The sequence below is a fragment of the Lichenostomus cassidix genome, chromosome 25 (assembly GCF_008360975.1).
Source record: "Lichenostomus cassidix isolate B80296 chromosome 25, HeHo_3.0, whole genome shotgun sequence".
In the NCBI taxonomy this organism is placed as follows: Eukaryota; Metazoa; Chordata; class Aves; order Passeriformes; family Meliphagidae; genus Lichenostomus; species Lichenostomus cassidix.
Window position 1 is genome coordinate 2119850 of NC_139505.1, and position 23735 is coordinate 2143584.

At 59.1% G+C, this 23735-nt stretch overlaps 3 protein-coding genes and 1 long non-coding RNA gene across 8 annotated transcripts; 3 read left to right on the forward strand and 1 right to left on the reverse strand.

The window, feature by feature from the left end:
* Positions 1 to 401: 401 nt before the first annotated feature.
* On the forward strand, positions 402 to 14046 carry RPRD2 (regulation of nuclear pre-mRNA domain containing 2). Of its 2 annotated transcripts, XM_085082332.1 has the most exons (11): positions 402 to 971; positions 3885 to 4014; positions 4284 to 4384; positions 5461 to 5535; positions 6818 to 6870; positions 7348 to 7474; positions 7815 to 7990; positions 8644 to 8929; positions 9207 to 9482; positions 9703 to 9906; positions 10533 to 14046. In XM_085082332.1, exons 1-11 carry the CDS (start codon positions 749 to 751, stop codon positions 13184 to 13186), a joined length of 4305 nt encoding a protein of 1434 aa, XP_084938458.1. In that variant the 5' UTR covers positions 402 to 748; the 3' UTR covers positions 13187 to 14046. The 2 variants fall into 2 exon arrangements, with proteins under 2 accessions (XP_084938458.1, XP_084938459.1); XM_085082333.1 differs by lacking the exon at positions 5461 to 5535.
* Positions 4182 to 14134, reverse strand: LOC146427255 (uncharacterized). Of its 2 annotated transcripts, none has more exons than XR_014856498.1 (4): positions 13996 to 14134; positions 4876 to 5060; positions 4414 to 4779; positions 4182 to 4325 (listed from the first exon to the last, which is right to left on the reverse strand). It is a non-coding gene; the product is annotated as an uncharacterized LOC146427255 (long non-coding RNA). The 2 variants fall into 2 exon arrangements; XR_014856499.1 differs by having other exon boundaries at positions 4876 to 5054; positions 13996 to 14120.
* A 103-nt stretch (positions 14135 to 14237) lies between these two features.
* On the forward strand, positions 14238 to 19421 carry TARS2 (threonyl-tRNA synthetase 2, mitochondrial). 3 transcript variants are annotated; one of them, XM_085082357.1, is made up of 18 exons: positions 14250 to 14407; positions 14552 to 14766; positions 15091 to 15214; positions 15289 to 15410; positions 15491 to 15608; positions 15855 to 15919; positions 15998 to 16076; positions 16195 to 16338; positions 16412 to 16510; positions 16828 to 16994; positions 17064 to 17226; positions 17297 to 17434; positions 17507 to 17584; positions 17670 to 17770; positions 18019 to 18120; positions 18412 to 18484; positions 18648 to 18762; positions 19207 to 19421. In XM_085082357.1, exons 1-18 carry the CDS (start codon positions 14351 to 14353, stop codon positions 19353 to 19355), a joined length of 2109 nt encoding a protein of 702 aa, XP_084938483.1. In that variant the 5' UTR covers positions 14250 to 14350; the 3' UTR covers positions 19356 to 19421. The 3 variants fall into 3 exon arrangements, 2 of the variants coding, with proteins under 2 accessions (XP_084938483.1, XP_084938484.1); XM_085082358.1 differs by lacking the exons at positions 18648 to 18762; positions 19207 to 19421 and having other exon boundaries at positions 18382 to 18467; XR_014856493.1 differs by lacking the exons at positions 18648 to 18762; positions 19207 to 19421 and having other exon boundaries at positions 14238 to 14407; positions 17670 to 18120; positions 18382 to 18470.
* Positions 19422 to 20269: 848 nt separating this feature from the next.
* ECM1 (extracellular matrix protein 1) lies at positions 20270 to 23477 on the forward strand. Its single transcript, XM_085082374.1, has 7 exons — positions 20270 to 20398; positions 20873 to 20944; positions 21206 to 21510; positions 21861 to 22226; positions 22680 to 22900; positions 23097 to 23184; positions 23259 to 23477. Exons 1-7 carry the CDS (start codon positions 20359 to 20361, stop codon positions 23430 to 23432), a joined length of 1266 nt encoding a protein of 421 aa, XP_084938500.1. The 5' UTR covers positions 20270 to 20358; the 3' UTR covers positions 23433 to 23477.
* Positions 23478 to 23735: the final 258 nt, after the last annotated feature.

Below are 23735 nucleotides of genomic sequence, written 5' to 3' on the forward strand. Positions count from 1 at the left end.
ATTTCCCCTCTGCTAAGGACATGGCCCCAGGCTGTGCCAGGGAAGGCTCAGATTGGACATCGGGGAGTTTCTTCATGGAAAGGGTGGTGAGGAGTTGGTAGAGTCTCCATTCCTGGAGGTGTCCAAGGAATGACTAGATGTGGCACTCAGGGCTCTGGGCTGGGTGACAAGGTGGGAATCGGCCACAGGTGGGACTCAGAGGTCTTTTCCAACCTCAGTGAGGCCGGGACTAAAGCCATAGACCCTGTTTTTACCCTCGCGCGGAGCCCATGCTCTCCGCCCCCCTCACGGTCAGGAGGGGGTGGAAGGAGTGGCGGGGGCGCCGCCATCTTGCCGGGTGAGGCGGGGCGTGCGCGCGCGCAGGCGCGACTGGGGCGGGGCGTGCGCGTGCGCGTCCCGCCCGTGTGCGGGAGTCACAAAATGGCGGCGGGGGGGCGGGCGGCGCGCGCGGGGGGGGCCGGGCCGTGACCGCCTCCGGTACCGACACCGCCTCGGGCCGGGACCGCCTCGGGCACCTCCCGCGGCCCCGCGATCCCTCCGGGCCGGGACCGCCTCTGGCACCGCCCGGCCTGAGCGACTCTCCCCGGCCGGGACCGCCTCCCGCCGCCTTTGGCACCGCCCGAGCACCCCCGGACTCCCTCGATTCCCCGGGCCGTAACCGCCGCCCGTCCCCGTCCCGGGCCCCGCCGCCCTGTGAGGCGCCGCCCCGCCGCCCCCCGCGCGGCCCTGCCGCGAGCAGCGCGGGAAGATGGCGGCGGGCGGCGGAGGCGGCGGCCGGGCCTCCTCGTCCTCCTCTTCCTCGGCCGCCGCCGCCTCGTCCGCGGCCGGCGCGCTCGAGGCCTCGCTCGACAGGAAGCTGCAGGCGGTGACCAACACGATGGAGTCTATCCAGGGCCTCTCCTCGTGGTGCCTGGAGAACAAGCGGCACCACAGCACCATCGTGTACCACTGGATGAAGTGGCTGCGCCGCTGTGAGTGCGGGGCCGAGGGGCGGTCGGGGGGGCAGAACGGGGCGCAGCGAGCGCGGCCGGGCCGGAGGTTCCTGCCCCGCCATCGTGGGCGAGCCTATACCGGGCACTCGGGGACTGGCCCGTGTCGGCGGCCGCTGCGCAGGGTCGGGCTTATCGTAGAAAGGTTTGGGTTGGAAAGGACCGTAAACCTCATCCAGCCCCACCCCGTGCCATGGGCAATTACACCTTCCACTAGACCAGGTTGTTCCAAGCCTGGCCTTGGACACTTCCAGGGATGGGGCAGCCACAGTTTTTCTGGGCAACCTGTGCCAGTGCCTCACTACCCTCACAGGGAAGAATTCCTTCCTGACATCTAATGTAAAATCTGTCCCTTTTACTTAGGAAACGTTCCCCCTTGTCCCACGTGCATCACCTTGTCATCCTTGGAAAAACTCAACATGCTTACCTGTACCTCAGTGGTTGCACCTTTGTCCTCCTGAATCCATGATCTCCTAAAGCACCACTCTGGGGGCTCAAGGACCAGGGCCTGCCTGGTGCCCTGCCTGGCCAGAGCAGCCTGGGGTGGGCACAGACAGTCTGGATGCCAGTGCTGGGGTTTGCAGTGCCCGTCAGGACTTATCCCTGACTTGGAGAAGGAAGGCTGGTGTTGGCAGGAGGCTCAGCACAGCAGTGTTATCTCCACTGCTGTGGGAAGGTTTGATTCTTCTTGGAGGAGTTCAAGGATGCTTTGCTTGGCAGGAACATGCAGATAACATTCTCACCCCAAAGTGTCAATCTGTTGGGTGCTGAACCTTTTGGAAAGTTTGGGAGAGTTCGGTTTCTCTATCAAGCCACTACTGCAGAATGCAGAGTATCCTCTTTGCCCAGAGTTTGATCTGTTTTGTCTGTTTGGGATCTTGCTTCTGAGACAAGGCTCATCCTGTGCAAGAGCCATGCTGGTCACAGCCAGATCTTCTCAACAGGAATGTTCATACAAGGGGGTGCAGCTGTATCTTCTCATTTCAGAAGTTTCTGATGGGAATCTGAGTGTCTGCGCAGGAGGGTCTGTTCAGAGTGTTTAAGTGTGAGTGAAACAGGACCCATCCATAGACTCTGAAATGCCATTTATGTTGATGCTATTGTGCCTGGTTTGGAGCAGGTGGCGGGACTGGGGTGGGCTCAGCTCTGCAGTTTCCTGCTTGCCCATATTTCCTTGCTGATTTAAGCTGAGAGGAGCTTTTCACCCACTGGATAAAGCTCATTGTGTCTTGGACCCAAAGACACTTGGTTTTCTTTGTGGATCAAGTCCATAGCCTCCCTATGGACACAGCATGGATCTTTCCTCCCGTGTGGTCTGGGAGTATCTTGGCTTATAACTTGTGGCTTTAACTTGGCTCTGGACGAGTGATGCTCTGTGTAGCCTGCGTCAGGCTGGAGCCCCACTCCAGATTTCTTTCTGCTGTGTAGATGTTGGATCATTTAAATCAAAGGTTTATAGTTATTTGAAATCTATTTTACATTATTATGATCTGGAATCGTTGCTCTCTGCTGGTGAAACATCTCTGGGATGGAGGGGACATCCGGTGAGCAGCAGGAGAAATGGCACTAGAGCACTGAGTTTAAATCACAGAAGTCTCATTCCAATGGGATCATGATCTGAGAGATCACTGAGACTGGCGTTTTGGGGAAAACTGCCTCCAAATTGTTTTGGAAAGCCAGGGGAGCGCAGCCCTGCTCCAGTTGGATTCCCAGCCCTCTGGGCAGAGTGAAGCACTCTGTGCTCCAGAAAACCCACCTTGACCTGCCCTGTCAGCATGTTCAGGGCACAGGTTGTGAGCAACAGGTTCTGGTGATAAGTCCTTGGCTCACTGAGTCTATGCTCGAAAAGTTTGTTCTGGGATATGGGAGCTGGGGCTTCATGCGGGGCTGGGGGTGAGCAGCTGCTGGCAGTGACTCATGGCTTGGCTCTCACACCTTTGCTGTGTATCCCAGGGCAGGCAGGGACAGCGGAGGGACAGGGCTTCAGGAGCAGGGACTTCCCAAGGGCTCTGTCCCTGTGTCCTTCCTCACCCGAGTCTAGAATGATGGTCAGTGGGAGCAGGACCGGGAGAACCAGTGCTGCTGGCAGGGGCTCAGGGAGGCTTAAGGACATCGACCCATGGAGATTTGAGGATAAGCCTTTGCTGTGTCCTCAGGTCTGCTTCCCTTCAGAGGAGGATCTTCTGTGCAGAATGTTCTTCTGAACTTGTGTTCACTTGTGAACTCTCCCTGGTGTTGGGAGGACAACACAGGTGGAATGTTTCTGCTGGGAGCTTTTTCAGGTTGTGAGTGAGGGGTGAGCTCCCACCCAGGGCTCTGGACGAGGAAGGATGCTGAGCTTCCTGAGAGGAATCCTGGAAACCAGGAGAGATGTGAGATGCAGCTGTTTTGTGGGAATTCGCTCTGCCAATGTAGGGACAACTGGAAAATGAAGCAGGATAGAGAATTCAGGGATTTGTAGATAAAAACTGATTCTGGCTGCAGCCGGGGGTGACACGGACAGGTGAGAGGTGACAGCACATGGGCATGTGAAGTAACACCATCTCTTGGCAGTATTCCCCTAGTTAAATCTTTGGGAATGTTAGTGAAGGAGCTCATTACCATCATTAGCATGTGGATGAGCTTCCCAAGTTTATCCACCCCAAGGAAGGGGTTTGATGAAGTAACTCAATTTGGAGCTTTTGGACATGAGGAGAGTCAGAGGATTGAGCACAACTAGGGGAGTCTAGAAATCATTTGTAGATTGAAGATGTCCTCTTTAGGCCCCGGATTTTGCCCATTGGACCTTGGAAATTCTGAAACTTTCCCAAAAGCAGCACTGAACTGTTGGGATCAAGGTGTGAGTGTTGTCATACTCCTGTCTGATGCTGACTCTAAATTTTCTTTTGTCCTCAGCTGCTTTTCCTCATCGGCTGAACCTTTTTTACTTGGCCAATGATGTCATACAGAACTGCAAGAGAAAAAATGCCATTGTCTTTCGGGACACCTTCGCAGAGGTGCTTCCCGAGGCTGCTTCATTAGTGAAGTGAGTAATGAACTAACAGGGTGCTGGGAGGCTGTGTCTAAAAAGTGGGAATTTTTCTTCTGACATCTCAAACTCTCTAGAAACATCAGCAGGACTTAAAGGATTCTGTTTGAACAGCCGTGTGTTTGCAGAGTGGACCAGGGTGGGCATGAGCTGGGTTTTAATTTGCACTTGGAGTTGGTTTGGGTCAAGTTATCCTGTGAAGTGGACTGAGGGAAGCCTTGCACCAGTGTCCTGCATCCAGGGAGTAAAGAACTCTTCTCTTCCAGGGATCCATCCGTTTCCAAATCCATCGAAAGAATCTTCAAAATCTGGGAGGACAGAAATGTGTACCCTGAGGAAACCATTTTGGCACTGAAAGAAGCACTGAGTAAGTTATTTACCCATTGCATTTCTCACCTTACAAACTGCCACGTGAGCTCGATGAAGTTGTAGAAATAGTCTGGGGTCACTGAGGGGAATGAGGGGCATTTGCACCTGGCACAGGCTGTAACATAGTCGGGTGTGGGACATGAGCAGCGCTGGATTCTCCTGCTTCACCTCTTTTGTACCTTTCTGAAGGCAGCTGTGAATTCTTTCACATGGGTTGGAACTGCTCCAGCTGAGAGCAAACAGAATGTGAGGCTGAAATGGTCCTACACGTCCTGACCAGGGTGCTCTGGCTCTACCTCTGAGTCCTGTTCAGTAATAGACTGGTTTAACTAATAATATTTGTGGGGTAGGAAGCGGCAGAAGCAAAGCTGGAGAGTGAAGTGTCCTCACGTCCTTTTAGGGAAGAAACACACAGAGTCAGTTAAAACCAGGAATTAGCCAATGTTCCAGTACTTGAAGGAAATCAGTCCAGGTTTTGGCTTTACTTACATCATTAAGAGCTGAAGGTGCTCAAGAAGCCCTCAAGGTGTGGTCTGAGGGTAGGTGGCCGTCACAGCAGGAGGACCGTGGTGTCTTGGGTTGGGCTGTGGCACGAGGACAAGGCTCAAGCTGGGTATTGCATGCTGAGAAGTGATGTTTCAGTGCTCTTGCTCTGAAATCCCTCATTTCTGTAACTTGGAAACAAGTCTGTGAGGTTTCAGGTAAATCAGGTATTGTAGCTGCTTTCCCGATGGGCGACACTTGCTCGTTCAATGCTGATTCCATTACAGCCTCCCTAAAGCATTTGATTTTTAGATTCCTTGTGTTTACCCTTTTTACTGTGATTTTTGAACTGTCTTAGTGTAAGGGCAAACAGAAACTTGATTTAAAAATGGCAGACCACCCCCAGGTTGCTGCATTCCTGAGTAAACTGAGGTTCTCTTGGGCATCCAGCAGCTCCGCTAAGAAAGTTGGTCGAGGTATTTTAAAACAAATTTCTGTTCACTCTTTCACCATGCAACTGTACGCCACCAAAAACCAGATTCTGACAGGAATCCCATAATGCCAGACTGCCAAAAATGAAATGTTTTCCAGGTACCACTTTCAAAACTCAGAAGCAGCTGAAAGAGTCTCTGAACAAACCGAATAAGCCGTGGAAGAAATCACAAAGTAAGGAACCACTGTGAACTCTGTGCACTAATGCAGAAATTGGCTGCTCGAGGAGCAGAGAGGCTGAGCCCAGCATGGGCTGAGCCTGCAGGCTCAGAAGGGCCCCAAGATGTGCACACCAAGGAGGTCTTGGTAGAAAACCACTTTGTAAAGGAAAGAAGTGAGGCAAAAATAAGATATGAGAGCAGAGGTTGTGGACAGGAGAGGAAAGAGCTGGTGGAACCTCTTGGAAACTGGTCTTAGACTGGTCAGAGATGGAGAGAAGACAGAGAGAAGAAGGAGATGGATGTTCCCTTCGTGCTCAGGAATGCTCCTATCCCAGCAGGCTGGGCTGGGAGAAGGAACCTGGATCTGGGAGTGCAGGGACAGCATGTGGGAGTCCCACAGTCTCCAGGACTCAGCCCAGCAAGGGAGAATTTATTATAACAGAGTGACCTTAATGATCTCATTTTTCACCAAAGCCCTGCATGGTCCCCACAGAGGTGGTGAGATGTCAGGTGTGATGTGTGGGACATCAGATATGACACGTGGAACATCAGGTGTGACGTGTGACATGTGGGACATCAGGTGTGGCAAGTGGCACAGGGTGACATCAGAAGGTTAAAAGAGTTTGGGAGTGTTTATTACTGGGCATAACACCACAAGCTGCTTTCCCAGACAGAACTGGGTTGTGTCCAGTGTGGATGGAGGGTTTAGTGCTTTGCTTCTCATCAGCTCCTTATATTTCTTCTTTCCTATTTTCTCCTGTTTTGTCCAGAATCTGGTGGATTCAGTCTCTTGCCAGCAGGACTCATTCCCCCCCACCCTGTAACCAGGTGTGATGGTTGTTAAGGCTCTGAGCATGGTCAGACCTAGAAAGTACCCAAGGGAGACCTTGCCCATAGGAAACCTGGGCTCCATGTCAGCTCCAGGTCTGGCACTTCGGGAATAACATTCCCTTCCTTGTAGAGAGGTGTAACTCCTTAACTGATCTAACGGTTAGATTGACCATTGCAGGGACTTGTTTTCCTGAGGAAAAGGTGTGCCCGGGAAATGTTGAGAGCATGTTAAAAAGCAGCAGTGTCACTTGCTGAGCTTCGTCCCAATCCAGCTCTCCGTGTTCATGTCCCCATGAGCTGCCAGGAGCCTGGAACATTGAGGGACACATGCATGGAGGGGAGGATGTGATGGGTAACACGTGGAGTTATCTTAAAATACCTTTTTATTAGGCTGCCTTTTTTAACTGAATTTCCACCAGGATGTGGTTCCCTAATTTCTTCACAATTTCCCTTTATCCCCACAGCCTCCACCAACCCAAAAGCTGCTCTGAAGTCCAAGATAGTTGCCGAATTCCGAGTAAGTCTATGAGTGGAAGTGATCCAAGGCACTGATCCCCACCTTGGGAGTTTGCATATGGCGTGACCACAGAGCCACCTGTGTCAGCTGTGATACCCTCGCAGTTGACACAGGGAGGGTCTGGGCAGGCTCAGCACAACCTTGTGAAGGGGAGTTTGGGGTGGATGAGGAGTTGGTAGCAAGAAATTGGTCTAAATTCGGTCCCCTGACAGAGTGGGACATGTTCATGAAATGCACAGGCACCTGTGGAGTGAAAAAAGAGACTAAATAAAAATTACCTGTCCCTGCTCTTAACCAGGAGATCTGTGGAATTGCAGCTCCTGCCTGAACCCAGGGTTGCTGATTATGAGATTTGAGGTTAAAAATCCTGGGATCCACATGGTTCCTGGGTTAACTCTCGCTTGGAGGCAGAGCGGAGGCAGGGCTTCTCTTCCCTGGAATGTGATGAGGAGGCTTTTTCTGTTTGTTTTTTTCCAGCCCCAGTCCCTCATTGATGAGCTGCTGTTGTACAAGCGCTCGGAAGATCAGATAGAGCTGAAGGAGAAGCAGCTTTCCACTATGAGGGTGGACGTATGCAGCACTGAGACACTCAAGTGCTTGAAAGGTAAAGCCCCGAGGGCACCAAAGGAGGTGTGGGAGCTCCTCAGTTTTGTCGAACTGGAAAATGCCAGAATTTGTGTCTGAAAAATGCCAGAATTTCAGAGTGGTTTTAAGAACCACCATTCAAGAGGCAAAAAACTTGAGCTCAGACCAAGCTAATGACTGGCTGAAAACTAACACTCTGCCAGCAACCAGGCCTCCTCCTTGCCTGATTCCAGTGGATGACAAGAGTGGTCTGGGAGTGTGTGCCTCCTCTGTCCCAATATCCCGGGTGTTGCTGTTGAGGCCACACTTCTGTGGTTTGGCATCAGCAGCTCATTACCATGGTGTTCATATCTCTGCAGATAAAACGGGAGGGAAGAAGTTCTCCAAGGAGTTCGAAGAAGCAAGTTCAAAGCTAGAGGAATTTGTCAATGGCTTGGACAAGCAAGTGAAGAATGGCCCCTCACTCACTGAGGCGCTGGAGAATGCTGGGATATTCTATGAGGCACAGTACAAAGAAGTCAAGGTGGTGGCAAATGTAAGTGTGCCTTTTCTGGATCCTCCACAGTTGGAACAGCATCTGTTCCTCAGAACACCTCAGGTTCTCTCAGGGGCACCTCAGAAGCTGGAAAATGCCTCATCTCTCTCTTCCCAAATTAAAAAGTTGGGATTGTTGTAAGGGTGGTTTCCAAAGAGAGCAGAATTGAGGCTTTGGGCAAGACAAGGATATGCTCTCAAAATCCAGCAGCTGGAAGCTCAAGTTGTGTGTGTTGCTGGAATTTCGGAGCTCCCCTAGATTCTTAAGTGGGGCAAAATTACAGTTAGTGTGATAAATCCTCAATCTTGGAAACTCGTGATTTATGTGGGAACTAGAGCAAAGAAAGGCTAGAAGTAAAGTGTTATAAAAACAACCAACACTCTCCAGACCCTACCAAAAGCCCCAAATGTGCAGAACATATTTGTTAAAAATCTGGGGTGGGGGGTCATGAACATTGCTTTAAGTCAGTGGAAAAAGGTTTTATCTTCCCCACTTTTTTGTGGTTGTTGGCCTGTGAGCCCCACAGAGAAGCTGAGTTCTTCCAAATGCAGGGTCCAGGGATTTGGAATTGGTTTTCTCAGCCTGCGTGTTGCTTCCTTAAGGAAGTGACTGAGGTGTGAAAGATCCCCAATCCTGTGTCCTTCCTTCCTTAGGCCTATAAAACATTTGCTAATCGAGTGAGCAATCTGAAGAAAAAGCTGGACCAGCTGAAAGCAACCCTTCCCGATCCCGAGGAGTCTCCTGTCCCTTCTCCCAGTATGGATGCCCCATCTCCAACGGGCTCCGAGTCCCCTTTCCAGGGGATGGGGGAGGAGAACAGCACCCGGTCTCCAGCAGCTGGAGGCCGCAAGATGGTCTCTCCAGAGCCTGCGACAGATAATCGGGATGTGGAAGACATGGAGCTGTCTGATGTGGAGGACGATACGTCTAAAATCATTGGTACGTGATTGTCGTGTGGGAATTACAGGACAAACCAGCCCTTTCCAGCCTCATATGGGATGTGGAGGAGGCACAAAGCCTGTGCTGGGCTGTGGGCTGTTGGGTTTGGATGTCCTGGCACAAGCAGGGAAGTCCCAGTCCCACTGTGATAATTTCCATCTCCCAAAACACTCATCAAATATGTTTTTACAGCTGTAGGAATTGGAACTGATGTGGCCTGAGTCTTTTGGGGGGACTGAGTGACCTTTCTGCTCTTGTTCCCTGCTCTCTGCTACAGTGGAGGAGAGGAAGGACAAACAGGCTGCTCCGGCCCTGGCCCCCACCAAGACTGAGAGCGTCCCCAAAGCGGTGCCATCGGCTGCTGCAGCCGGCACAGCCTCAGGGACAGTGACAACGCTGGCCCCAGTCCCTCCGACCCCGCCGGCTCCGAAGGTGGTGAGCACAGCTCCTGTCCCTCCAGCACCAGCACTCGCCTTACCCAACCTGGCCAACGTAGATCTGGCCAAGATCAGCTCCATCCTGAGCAGTTTGACTTCGGTGATGAAGAGCACAGGTGAGTGCTGAGCCAGTGGAGCTGGGTGATCATTTAAAGGTTTAATTGTCTCAAACATGAGTGAGTTACTGCTCTCAGAGGTCTGGCTCAGTCTCTGGCACATGGTGTCAGCTTCTGAGCCTTTCCTTGCTCATGCTCAGTTGTGCCTGTGGAAAACCTGAGCCAAAAGCACATGCGTTGCTGGAGCAGTGCAGGTGAGTGGTGTGTGCTCCCACCCCAGGTGTGAGTCCTGCCTCGAGACCTTCGCCGGGGACCCCGACGAGTCCCACAGCTCTCACTAGTGGCCTGAAGACTCCTGTCCTGGGAACCCCATCTGCTCCTTCGAATCCATTAGCAAATATTCTCTCCAAAGTTGAGATAACTCCGGAAAGCATATTGTCGGCGCTGTCCAAAAGCCAGACCCAGACGGCACCAGCGCTGCAAGGTACTGGGGTGGGTGTTGGTGGAGGGCTGGCAGGTGTTTGAGGGCAGTGGCTGGGCTGAAACGTGCTGCTCTGCATGTCCTGAAGTGAGAACAGAGGGAGAAAAACTTCATTGGAATGTTTTACGTCTCTGGCATGTGTGGATGGTCTTTCTCAGGTAGCGCAGGTGTCACGGGCCAGTGAGATCTGTCACTTCTCTGTATTTCCTGCTTGTGCTGTGGCCGAAGTGCACGTATCTGAAACATTCCCTGTAAGGCTCCTGAACAGGACAGGAGACCAAGAGGTCTCTGTGTTTTCCATGTGCAGAAAGCTGCCCAGAGGTTCTGCTCCTGCTCTGGCAACTTGCCAAGGTCACCTGGCCAGCAGGGCAAGGTTTCCCACTCCTGGCTGCAGACCAGGACAAGTTCTTACCCACCTGCCTCAATTGTGTAATTTATATTTGTAGATCAAGCCTCTGGCGGAAGGTTGCACTTCCCTGGGTGTTAATGTCAGCACAGCAAAATCCAGTCCTTTTGGTGGCAGGAGCCTGAGGGGGTGTTAGAGCAAACACAGGAGCTTTTCCCATGGCAGTGGCTTGGGGTGATTGGCCTCTGCCCTCAGTACCTGATGCAGCAGTTTTTTTTTCCAGGGCTGTCATCCTTGCTGCAGAGTGTGGCTGGAAACACTGTTCAGTCGGGAGAACCTGCCTCACAGAGCACCTCAGCATCGCCAGCCAACACGACTGTGCCGTGCATGAAGGGGAGGAATGTTCCTTCCAATCCACAGTCCTTTATAGCCAAAAGTTTTGGTTATTCTCCAAACTCAACCACCGCAGAAGTTTCCTCCACTTCAGTCAATAAGGCTCCTGTCGGACATACCCCAGCACTGTCAAGCTCGGGTTTTAAGCCACCAACCAATTCCCTGGGTTTTTCCAGTTCCCACCCTACCAGTCCTTCCTCCCTTTTGCCAACAGAAACCTCACTGGGTCAATCCTCTGAAATTTCAAAAGCCAAGCTGGAATCAGAGCCCCCTTCTCCCAGCTTGGAGATGAAGATACACAATTTCCTGAAGGGAAATCCTGGCTTCAGTGGCCTGAACTTGAATATTCCCATCCTCAGCAGCTTGGGGTCCAGCATGGCAACGGAGAGTCACACATCTGACTTCCAGCGTGGTCCCACCAGCACTTCAATGGACAATGTGGATGGAACACCGGTGCGTGACGAGCGCAGCGGGACACCGACCCAGGACGAGATGATGGACAAGCCAACATCAAGCAGTGTCGACACGATCTCCCTGCTGTCGAAAATCATGAGCCCTGGTTCTTCGACTCCCAGCAGTACGAGGTCACCTCTGCAGAGCCGAGATGATGGATATTCCCAAGAACTTCCCAGTTCTGTGCACAGCTACCGGCCCTTTGGCCTTGGCAGAGAGTCTCCAGCCAGCCTGTACAAGCCGCCTGCGGACAGCAGGGAGATGCCCTCGTCCTTGATGGACTCCTCCCAGGAGAAGTTTTACCCAGACACATCTTTCCAAGAAGACGAGGATTACCGTGACTTCGACTACTCTGGGCCACCGCCCTCGGCCATGCTGAACCTGGAGAAGAAGCCGGTCAAGTCTATCCTGAAATCTAGTAAACTCCCAGATTCTGCGGAGTACCAGCCAGTGCTGTCCAGCTACGGTCAGCGGTCACAGGAGTTTGGCGTAAAGCCATCCTTCCCTCCGGCCATGAGGTCTATCCTGGATCAGAGTGAGAGCTGCGACCCACTAGCCTCGTCCCCAGGGATGTTTGGGAGCTACAGCCGCAGGGGGAAGGACACAGCCTCAGATGGGTCCCCTTCACCCAGCAAGAACGATGTGTTCTTCACGCCGGACACCAACCAAAACACCCTGCCCAAACCCGGCCTCCCGCAGAAGCAATACTCGGACTCGCCCCACGCACTTCCCCACCGCTCGCTCTTCTCTCCCCAAAACGCCCTCCCCAGCCCCGCTGGCCGAGCACCTACGGCAGGTGGGGACAAACCCATGGGTTCCTCCATCTCCACCACCTCCACCATTGAGTTCAAGAACATGCTCAAAAATGCGTCCCGGAAGCCCTCTGAGGAGAAGCATTTTGGGCAGATTCCCAAAAGCAGCTCCGGTGAGGTGGGGAGCTTGTCTGGGGCCGTGAAGGGTGATCCGCAGCCGCCTGAGGAGCACTACCGCATCGAGACCCGCGTCTCCTCCTCCTGCCTGGACCTGCCTGACAGCACCGAGGAGAAGGGGGCCCCCATCGAGACGCTGGGCTACCACAATGCCTCGAGCCGGGGCATGTCAGGGGAGCCAATCCAGACCGTGGAGTCCATCCGGGTGTTGGGCAAGGGCAGCCGGGGCCACGGGCGTGAGGGGAGCCGGGCAGGCTGGTTCGAGCTGAGCAGCACTGGGAGTGCCTTTGACAACGGGCCCTCAGGCTCCTCGGAGCTGCCCGGCATGGGCGGTTTCCCGGCACCCTACAAGGAGCACGTGCCATCCTTCCCAGAGAGCGTCAACAACTTCCGAACGAACAACTTCAGCCCTGCCTTCGAGCATCACCTGCCACCGCCGCCGCCGCCCCTCGCGCCGCCTCCCCTGGAGCACGGGAACCCCTTCCCACGAGACCCAGTGGGGCCGCCCACTGTGCCCCCGCCTGCTCCCACCAAGGACCACGGCACCCTCTTCCCGAGGGATCACTCGGTCCCTCCACGCATGCCGTCGGTGGATCACGCCAACCCTTTCTCCAAGGAAACACCCACACCGCTCCCACTGCCACATGGCGTCCCCCCACCCCCCTCGGTGGAGCACGCTGGGGTCCCATTTCCCACGCCCCCACCACCCCCTGTGCCCGGGGAGCACGCTGGGGTCCCCTTCCCTGCGCAGCCGCCGCCGGCTGGGGAGCACGGCGGGGTCCCCTTCCCCGCGCCACCTCCCCTGGAGCACGGCGCCAGCGCCTTCCCCAAGGAGCACGGTACAATCCAAGGGACGCTGAAGGAGCACTTCGGGGGGGTGCAGCCGCGGGACCCCCTGCCCCGCTCACGAGACCCCGTGGGGCCTGTCCCCCTGTCCCGGGAGCAGCTGGGGGCTGCACGTGGGCTGGGCCCCCCCGCCCACCGGGACCCTGGGGGCCGCGGCTCCGTCCTGCTCCGCACCCCCCGCGCCGAGTTCCGCCCGCGGGAGCCCTTCGGCGGCAGAGACCCCTTCCAGAGCCTGAAGCGGCCACGGCCACCTTTCGGAAGGGGGGGGGCCCCCTTCTTCACCCCTAAGCGCCCCTTCTTTCCCCCCCGGTACTGAAGCAGCTGCCCAGCTCCCGGGGACATCCTTCCATTTGGTTTTTTCATGTCTTTTTTTTTTTTCTTTTTTTTTTTCTTTTTTTTCATTTTTTCTTCCCCTCGAGACCCCCATAACCTTCTCTTAAATTAAATGTTCTGTACTTTTCGGTTGGTTCTACCCCCAGACCCCCAGCATTGGGTGAGACAAGAAAACAGACAAAAACCAATGTTTTAACAAGAAGAAGCCACGTTGCTGTTAAATAAAAACTTCAGTAGTAGTTGAAAAAGTTAAAACGAAAAAATTAAAAAAGGAAAAACTCTGAAAGCTTCGAGAGGAGCGCTGAGTGGTGTTGGGGTGTTGGTTTTCAGCCGATCCCCAAATTGCTGCTGCAGGGAGGGGAGATCCCCCTGTTTCTCCTGTCTGCCAAATGCACCGGAACAAGGCAAAAAGGGTCGAGGAACCCACCCAAACCCACCTTGGAGCTGCATGGGATGTGGGACTTGGGCTGCAAGGAGGCCCAAGCCTGGCCCCCTGCTTGGGAAGACTGTCGGTTGGGTTTGGGTTAATCTGGGGATCTTTTGATTTTATTTTTTTTCTCTTTTTTTGTTTGTTTTCCCCCGGGATCACTGTTGACTTTCTACGTGTGTATATAACAATCACTTTTTAATTCCTTGTGGGATCGTTCACCATGTGCAGCCGGAGCCCAGCGGGGGGCTCAGAGGGATTCTCCCCCACACCCAGGGCAGCCCCCGCGGCTTTTATATGAAGTCGGGATTTTACTTGATTTATTTTAATTACTTTTTGTTGGTTTTTAGTTGCCTACATCGTACCTGTTTGATACCGGTGTGGGCTTCAGGATCTGCATAAAACGTACCAAACCAGCCGTTGGCGGGTCCGTTCTTTCTCGCGTGCGCTCCGGACACCCCCGGCCTGCGGGACACCCCAGCCACGACCCCCGGGGCTCCCCCGGGCCTCGCCGGCTGGGCGCTGGCTGATCCCCGCTCTCCGTTCGTCCTTCCCCCCCCCCGCCTTCTCAATGCTTCCGTCCTGTCCGCGGTGTTGCCTCAAGGGCGGGCGAGTCCAATGTGGCTTCCGCGGGGGAGGACGAGGTTGAGGAGCCCGGGGTGGGCTCGCCCAGCCGTTGTCCCCTTCCGGCGGCGAGGCGGAAGGGGTGGAGCTTCGGCCATGGTCGCGCGCGCCGGCTCGCGGCTGCTGCTGGCGGGAGCGCCGCGGCGACACCTGGTGCGCTCGGGACCCCCGGGACCCCTCAAACCGCTCCAGTGGGACTCACGGCACCACCCCTACCCTCTGCCCCGGTCCCTGAGCCCCGCTGGCCACGTAACACCAAGGGCGACCCGGTGACCCCCTGGTGATCCCCGTTCCCAGGTGTCTGGACCGGATCCCGAGCGCCTTCGGCTCTTCCAGCGGCTGCGGGCGGCGGCGGCGGAGCGGCGGGACGGGCCCGGGGATGGGGCCGGCGGCGGGGCCGGGGGCGGCCGCCTCCCGCCGGGGACCCCGATCCGCATCGCGCTGCCCGGCGGGCGCCGCCTGCCCGGCCGGGCCCTGCAAACCACCCCGTTCCAGGTGGCCACGGAGCTCGGGTACGGCCAAGAGGTCCTCAGGGTGTCCCCAGGGTCCCCGCAGTGTCCTAAAAAGGTTTGCAGACCCATCGTGGTGTCCCCACAAAGTCTGCAGGATCTGCACTGTGTCCTCAAGATCCCCACAGTGCCTCCGTGATCCCCACAGAGTCCCCACGAGGTTCACGGGGTACCCACAATGTCCCTGTGGTTCCCACAAGGTCCATGCGGTTCCCTCTGTGTGTCCATGGTCCCAATGATCCACCCAGAGTTCCCACAGGGTTTATGGGGTCCGCACAGTACCTCCTCGGTGTCTGGTGTCCCCAAGGGTCCCTGGTGTCCCTGCAGGGGTGGCCTGGCAGAGGCGGCGCTGGTGGCCCGGGTGAACGGGACCCTCCAGGACTTGGACCGGCCGCTGGAATGTGACACAGACTTGGAGCTGCTCGACTTCTCCACACCCGAGGGGCGAGAGGTGAGCCCAGGGGCCTGGGATGCCGGACCCGTGCCCCGCTCCCCTCACAGCCCATGTCCCCTGTGTCCCCCCAGGCTTTCTGGCGCTCTGGCGCCTGTGTCTTGGGGGCAGTGGCAGAGCAGTTTTTCGGAGCGACACTTTGCAACACCCGGGCCACCGAGGACGGCTTCTTCTGCGATGTGCACATGGGCAGCAGGTAGGGCAGGGCACACGAGGTGCACACAGGGTCCCTGGGGTGTTCCCGGCATGTCCATCGACGTGTCCCCGTGCCCCCAGGACTGTGCAGAGCACAGAGCTGCCAGCGCTGGAGGAGGCCTGTGCCACATTCGCCCAAGCCCGGCACCGCTTCGAGCGTCTCGAGGCCACCCGCCAGCAGCTGGCTGAGCTCCTCAAGGTGAGACCCCCTCCCCATCCCAGGATGGCGCATGGGAGCTGAGCTTGGGGACTTTTCGACTCTCCTGCTTGGGATCATCAGCCTGGGTGATGCTCGTCAGGACCACTGTTACCCCCTCTTGATATTACCTGTACCACTGTCACCACCTTGGTCCTTCCCCCCAGCACGGTGTCACTTCCCCCTCGGTGTTACCCCTCTAATGTCACCAAGCCCACCATCACCCACCTCATTGTTGTCCCCCCACAGCACAACAGCTTCCAGCTGCAGCAGCTCGAGGAGGAGGTGACATCCCCTACGGCCACGGTCTATAGGTGAGCACAGGGGAGGGACATGGGGGGAGGGCCATGGGTCGCCACAGCTGTCCCCACATTTGTCCGTTCATCTCTCAGGTGCGGCCCCCTGCTCCAGCTCTGCCGCGGGCCCCTGCTCCGGCACACAGGGCTCATCCGAGCCCTACGTGTGCTCACGGTGGGTGTCAGGCAGGAAGTTCCCCATGCTCAGCCCCGCTGATGTCTCCCCCTGTACAGTGGGTGTCAGGTGAGATTCCCCCATGCTCAGCCCTGCTGATGTCTCCCTGTGCCCGCAGAGTTCAGCCGCGCTGTGGGGGGGGGCCGGGGGTCAGTCACTCCAGCGGGTGGCTGCCGTAGCCTTCCCCAGCACAGAGGACCTGGAGCAGTGGGAGAGGGCACAGGAGGAAGCAACTCAGCGGGACCACCGCCGGATCGGGAAGGTGAGCTCTGCCAGGGGGGCGGGGGGTCCCTCACAGCAATGGGGACCCCCTGGTAACACCCTCCCTATTGCAGGAGCAGGAGCTCTTCTTCTTCCACAAGTTCAGCCCTGGCAGCTGCTTCTTCCTGCCCCGCGGCGCCCATGTTTACAACGCCCTAGTGGAGTTTATCCGGGTGTGGCTCCCCCTGACCCCCATCATCTCCCTGTCCCCACATTACCCAGACCCCACTGCACCCCATCCCCACCACAGCCTAGCACTGCTGTGCCCCCCATGGCACACAGACCCTGCCTGTGCCTCCTACAGACCCGACTGTACCCCATCCTCTCACACCCAGACCTCTCTGCTCTCCCCTGCACTCCATCCTTCTCCCACAGTTGTCCCCCAGTTCCTGCCGTACCTTCAAGGCCACAGCTCCTGCCCCTCGCAGCCCTTGCAGCCCCCCCGACTGATGCTGTGGGGCTGAGCTGACATCCTCCCCTGTCCCTGCAGAGCGAGTACCAGGCAAGGGGCTTCAGTGAGGTGGTGACCCCCAACTTGTTCAGCCCCCGGCTCTGGGAGCTTTCAGGGCACTGGCAGCACTACAGCCCCAACATCTTCTCCGTTCCTGCCGCCCCCGAGACCCTCTCCCTCAAACCCATGAACTGCCCAGCCCACTGGTGAGTCAGGAGGCCCTTGGGAGCCTGGGGTCTCCTGGGGGCTCTATCTGTCTGTCTGTCCATCCCCAGCCTGATGTTCGCCCACCGGCCGCGCTCCTGGCGGGAGCTGCCCTTGCGCTTGGCGGATTTTGGAGTTCTGCACCGCAATGAGCCCCCTGGAACCCTGACGGGGCTGACGCGGGTTCGGCGCTTCCAGCAGGATGATGCCCACATTTTCTGCACTCTGGAGCAGGTGTCTGTCCTCCAACCCTTCCCTATGACCCCAGAATGTATCACTTGCCCCCCTGACACCCCTTTCCCAGCTGGAGAGTGAGATCGATTCCTCCCTGGATTTCATCCGAACTGTCTACGCCGTCCTGGGCTTTTCCTTCCGTCTGGCCCTGGCCACACGTCCCGATGGATTCCTGGGAGACTCTGAAACTTGGGATCGTGCCGAGCAGGTGGGATGATGCCCCCTGTATCGTGTTCCCCCTGCATTGTGCCCCCCTGACCCTCCCAACCTGCCCCTGCAGCAGCTGGAGCGGAGCCTGCAGAATTTTGGACAGCCCTGGGAGCTGAGTCCAGGAGACGGTGCCTTTTATGGGCCCAAGGTGAGGAATTTTGGGGAGGGGGGGATCCCCAAAGGGGACAAACCAGGACCCTTCTCGAACCCCTCTTCCCCATTATTCCCAACAGATTGATATCCAGATCCGGGATGCGCTGGGGCGGCAACATCAATGTGGCACCATCCAGCTGGATTTCCAGATGCCTGAGAGATTTGAGCTGGAATATGCTAGGTGTTGGGAGAGGGGCAGGATTGGGACAGGAAGGCAGAATTGGGGATTTCTGGGGGGCAGGATCAGGCTAGGGTTCAGGATTGGTGTGGGGGGATCAGGATTGGGCCGGGGGAGGAGGGTTGGGGGACTGAGGTCCCCAAAAGCTGAGGAGTGTCAGGGTTGGGAGGGTAGAATTGGGGATTGGGAGAGTGTCAGGATTGGGGTGCGGGGCCTTCCTGCCCCCCCTGATCCCCGTTTCCCCCCCCCAGTCCGAGTGGTGGCTCAGCACGGCCAGTGCTGATCCATCGGGCCGTGCTGGGCTCTGTGGAGCGCATGGTTGCTGTGTTAGCTGAGAGCTGTGGCGGGCGATGGTGAGGAGAGTCCCCAAAAACACCCCATACGTCACCCCCAGTCCCTGGGACACACTCCCCAGGGACACCCCCACTTCCCAGAAGCACCCTCAGTGTCACTCCTGTCCCAGGGTGTCCTATCTTGGGACAGGCACCCCCCCAGTTTTGGGGACACTCAATCCCCAGGACACCCTCCTAATCCCTGGGGCACCTCCATCCTGGGGACACTCCTGCAATCCCTGGGGCACCCCCTCCTTGTGTGTCCCCTCCTGTGCTCCCCAGTGTCCCCCAGTGACCCATGGTGCCCCCCAGGCCGCTCTGGCTGTCCCCACTGCAGGCCATGGTCATCCCACAGACCTCTGAGGTTGAGGATTACGCCCGGGAGGTGAGTGTGTGACCCTCCCTGTGCTCCCCCAGGACCCCCATCATGTCCTCCCACTCCCTGTAACCCCCCAATGACCCTCCAAGCCCTCCCATTCTATCCCTCCATGTCCCTCATCCCCGTTACCCCTGTGTCCCCCACCTCTCCACTGACACTGGGGGAACAGGTGCAGACAGTGCTGAGGAGGGGGGGCCTCCTGGCTGACCTGGACGGGGACCCCGGGACCACCCTGTCACGGAAGATCCGCCGGGCCCAACTCGCCCACTACAACTTCCAGCTGGGTATGGGTGGGGCGTGGCCTGCAGACCCCCAGGACCCCCACGGAACCCCCTGGGATTGGCTGCACACCCCCACCCCCTTCCACATCCTGGGTGCTGCTGGGGGGGGGGGAAACTGGGACCCTACCTTGGGAATCCCCTGGGACCCCCTTGAGACCCCCTCGGGAATCTGCTGAAACACCTCCTGAGACCCTCCCTGCATTCCCAGGAGCTCACTGCCCCCTTGGGAATTCACCAGCACCACCCTTAGGGCCCCTCTGAGACCCCCAACCCCTTTGGAACCTCCTTTGAACCTTCTGGGACTGTTGTGGGACCCCCCCGGGACCCCGTGTGCCCCCAGGGCGGTGGGTGCTGCTCAGAGCTGGGGTTGCTGTGGTTGGAGGGTGCCTGTGCAGGGCGGGGGGCGTGGGGACCTCGTGCCCCCACCGACGGCCATGCCCCCCGCAGTGGTGGGGCGGCGGGAGCGAGAGCACGGCACCGTCAGCGTCCGGACCCGGGAGAACCGACAGCTCGGGGAGCTGGAGCTGCCCCGGGTGCTGCAGCGGCTGCAGGAGCTGCGGGATGGCCGCGTTCCCGACGCTGAGCAGCGATTCTAACCCCCCTCTTCCCGGGGGTCCCCGAGCCCCCCGGGGACCTCCCACCTCAATAAACTGGGAAAAGCACTGGATGTGGTGGGAGCTGAGACTGGGGCAGCTCACGGACCCTTGGTTCTGGGGTGCTCAGGGAGGGGGGCAGAACCCTGGGGACCCCCCAAACACCTGGATAACCCCCACCACACTTGGTTTCTCCCCCGCCCCCAGATTCCCGGGCTCCGATTGCTGGGCTCTCGTTCCCACGTTTCCGTTCCAAGGTTTCCATTCCCAGGTTCCCGCTCCCGAGTTCCCCGCGGCACTTCTGGGTCCTTCCCGCCGGGATTTCCCCCCACCCACGCGTAGGGAAAAGTGGGGGGGTTGCGCAAACCCCGAGTCACGGAGCCGCAGACGCTGTTGGGCAATCGGGGGGGACACGGGGCTGCTTCCCCCTCCCAGCACCTGCACAAGCCCGTGGGCTCAGCCCCAGGCAGGATTTGATTATCCCGGGACACGACAGGAGCCCCCCCATCCCGGGATCCCCCTGTCCATAGGTGACCAAGGCCATGACACCTAGGGACACGAGCTGGGTGACCCCCCCCCTCTCCGGGGGTCCCTCCGTAGGTGCCCCTTCAGCCCCCCCCGGGGGTGACTCAGTGGGCGGGGGCCCCAAAACGGGGCAAAACCCGCAAAAATGTGGTCTGACCGCTTCCCCCTGCTGTGACGCAGGGGTCGGGGGGGGCCCTGGGGCCACCAGAGGGGGGGTCTGGGGCCACCAGGGTGGGAACAGGACCACCAAGGTGGGAACAGGGCTGTCACAATGCCCCCAGCCTGGCTAGGGTTGGGGTTACTACTCCGGTCCTGTTTGGGGGTGTGGGATCCAGCGCAGCCCTCCAGCCCCCCCTGGGTCCCCCTCCCGGCCTTGCCGCGACGTCAGGCCGTGACTCAGCCCCGCGGGATGTGGCCCCACGCCCGACCCGGCCCTTCATAAGGCGGCGGAGCCGGCGGTGACCCTACAGCGCCCGACGCCATGGCGGCCTTCGGCCTCTTCCTCCTCCTCAGCGCCGCCGGTGAGTTCCCGCGGCCCCAACCCGGGGCCCCCTGCATGGCTGCCCCCCGCCCCGGTCACCTGGGACTCCTTCCCGAACTTCTGGGCACTTTCCCCAGACACCGGAATCCCCTTCCCAAACTCCTGGGTTCCTGCCCAGGTATTTGGGCCACCTCCACGGACACCTGGGTCCCCACCCGTGTGTCAGGGCTCCCCACCCCGGATGTCGGACCACTGCCCACTCACCTGGATCCTTCCCAAATGCCTGGAGGTCCCTGTCCCAAACACCTACATCCCCTCCTGGGTGCCTGTGTCCCCTTGACGAGCACCTGTGGCCCCTCCTGAACAACCGTGTCCCCTTCCCAAATACCTGGGCCCCCTCCCCATTATGGAGCTTCAAGCCCACAGGTTTGGGAGGATCCCTGCTTGTTGTCCCATGGGCGAGGGGATGGAGGGGGTGACTCTGCTGACCCCCTGTGTCCCCCATCGGTGACAGTGGTGGCCTCGGGGCAGCTGCAGCAGGTGGCACAGGAGAGTCTGGACCTGCGGCCCCCCAGCGTCAAGCAAGGTGAGGAAACAGACGGGGACACCCAGGGGTGGAGGGGACATGGTGGGATACCCAGGACTGGGGACAGGGGGATGCTTATGGGTGGGGATATGGAGGGAGGGGACACGGGGTGGAGGGACATGGGGACAGTGAAGGCTGGGGACAGGAGGGGGACATTACGATGAGGGACATGGACGCAGGGACCAAATGGAGAGAGGGGGGCACACAGGGACAAGTGCGGGGGGACACCCCCGCCATGTGCCCACCTCTTCCCTTTTTCAGTGCTGCAGCAAGAGCAGGACCTCGGGGTGCCCCCCGACATCCTGATGGGGGTGAGGGGCGCCATGGCCTCCCCGCGCAGCCCCCCGGCCTGGGGCAGCGCCCTGGAGGGGTTCCCCCCCGCCTGGCCCGTGGCCGCCGCAGTCACCCGGCACTGCCGCGACCCCCCCACGCTGCCGCCGCCGCTGCTGCTCCCCTCGAACGCCTTCTCCCACCTGCGCCGTCAGGCGGCCGCGCTGGACGCGCTGCGGCCGCGACTGAACGACTGCTGCAGGCACCACACACCGCTGCCCTGCGCCCGCCGCGCCGTGAGCAGGGGACACTGCGGGGAGGGGGGACACCGTGGGCAGGGGGGACACAGCGGGGAGGGGATGGGGGGACACTGTGGAGCAAGAGACACTGAGGAGGAGGAGGGACACGGGGACACAGCGGGGAGGGGATGGGGGGACACTGTGGAGCAAGAGACACTGAGGAGGAGGGACACGGGGACACTGCGGGGAGGGGAGACACGAAAACACTGAGGCAGGGGACAAAGCGGGAGGCGGGGGGAGAGACACCACCGGGAGGGGGGGACGTGCAGGCACTGTGGAGGGAAGGACAAGGGGACACAGCGGGAACGCAGTGACACCGAGGGGGCTCTGTCCCCGCTGCCCCGCAGTGGACGGACGTACTGGACGGGTTCTGCACGGATGAGTTCGGGGTGAAGACGCGGCAGTTCCACTGCTGCCGCCGGCACGGGGCTGCGCGGCGCCGCTGCTTCGCCCAGGAGACCCCGGCCCCCACCTGGGACCCCATCCCCGCCTGGGACCCCACCGTCGCCTGGAATCTGGTCACCGAGCCTCCCTTTCCCCCCGGCGAGCCCACGGCCAGCAACCTGGGCAACATCTGCGGGCTGCGGGCGCTGCGCCCCGGTGCCCCCGGTCCCGGCGCCCGCTCCGGGCCCCGCGTCCGGCTGCGCGTCCGGCTGGAGCGCGAGTACGGCCGGTGCTGCCGCAACGAGAGCCTGAGCTGCGCCCACAGCGCCGTGAGTGGGGACAGGGGGGACACGGCTGGGAGGGAAAGTCGCAGTGTTGAAGGACTCGGGAGACGTTTGGGAAGCGTTTGGGAGGGTCTCAGGTGTCGAAGGACTGGGCGGGAGGCAGGGATCCGGGAAAAGGACAGAGGTGTTTGGGAAAGGGACCGAGGTGTTTGGGCTGGCACTCACGTATCCGGGGAGGGGACCCATGTGTTTGGAAGCGCCCCAGGCATCCGGGGAGGGGCCCCAGGTGTCCCGGGAATGACCCGTGTGCCCGGAGCGTGACCCAGACACTCAGAGGCTGGGAAGGCACCCAGGTATCCGGGAAGGTGACAAACGTGTCAGGGAGGGACCCCGGCATCCGGGGAGGGGACGGAGGTGTTCCAGGTATGATCCAGGTGTTCAGGGGTTGAGGGGACCCCGTGCCCTGGCGACCCCCCGACCCCAATTTCTCCTCCGCAGTGGCTGAAGGGTCTGAATCGGTTCTGCCGGGAAGAGTCAGCGGTGAAGACGGGGCAGCACCGGTGCTGCCAGCGCGGGGGTGGCCGGGCCCGGGCCCACTGCTTCGCTGCCGCCGCCCCCCACCCCGAATACGACCGGGAGCTGCACAACGTGAGCCTGGCCCGGCCCAGCCCCGGCCTGCTACTCTCTCTCTGCGGCCCCACCCGGCTCTTCACACAGAGGTGGGTGACCCCCAAAACACCCCCGGGGACACAACAATCCCTCCTGTTGGAGGGGACTCAGCTTCCCAGGGCTTCTCCCAGGCATCTGGGACTCTCCATTGCTCAGGACCCCCTTTCAGGGAGGGGACCCAGCAGTCAACTTCCTGCCCCCATAACCCCCCGGGGGTGACCCCCATGTTCACATCCGTGTCCGCAGGCGGCCAGTGCCGGAGCTGCTGGGGGCCATGACGGCCGCGTGCTGCCCACTGCCCCACCAGGAACGCAGCGCCTGCGCCCAGGAGCAGGTGAGTGACCGAGGGGGTCAGGGACGTTGGGGGACCCCCCACAGCCGCCCTGACCCCATCCCCATTGCCCACAGCTGTCCCAGGGCATCGCCACACTCTGTGCCACCCCCCGGGACGCCTGGCTGGATCCCCAGGACTGCTGCTCGTGGGAGGAGCCTGAGCGGCGCCGCTGCTTCGACAACACCTACCTGAGCCAGGTGACCCTGGGGGCCGCTGTGGCCCCCCCGCCCCCTGGCCACGAGGAGTGAACCCCCCCACGGCATGAGTGGAACAATAAAGATGCTGCGGTGTCACCTCTGAGTGTTCCCATGTTTTGATGTGGGAAGGGGGGCCCTTATGCCTGACTGTCTCCATTGTTTCAGGGCTCCCCCGGGCTTCAGTGTCCCAGTGGGGCCCCATTCCGGGGTGTGCCGGGGTGTGGGTGGATGTTGGGGTGTTTGCACTGTTAGGGTGTGTCAGGCCTGCAGTGATACATGTGTTTGGTTTTGGGGTGTGCTGTGGTCACCGCGCTCACCCACGCAGGGCACACACAGCCTCGTGCCCCCCAGGGA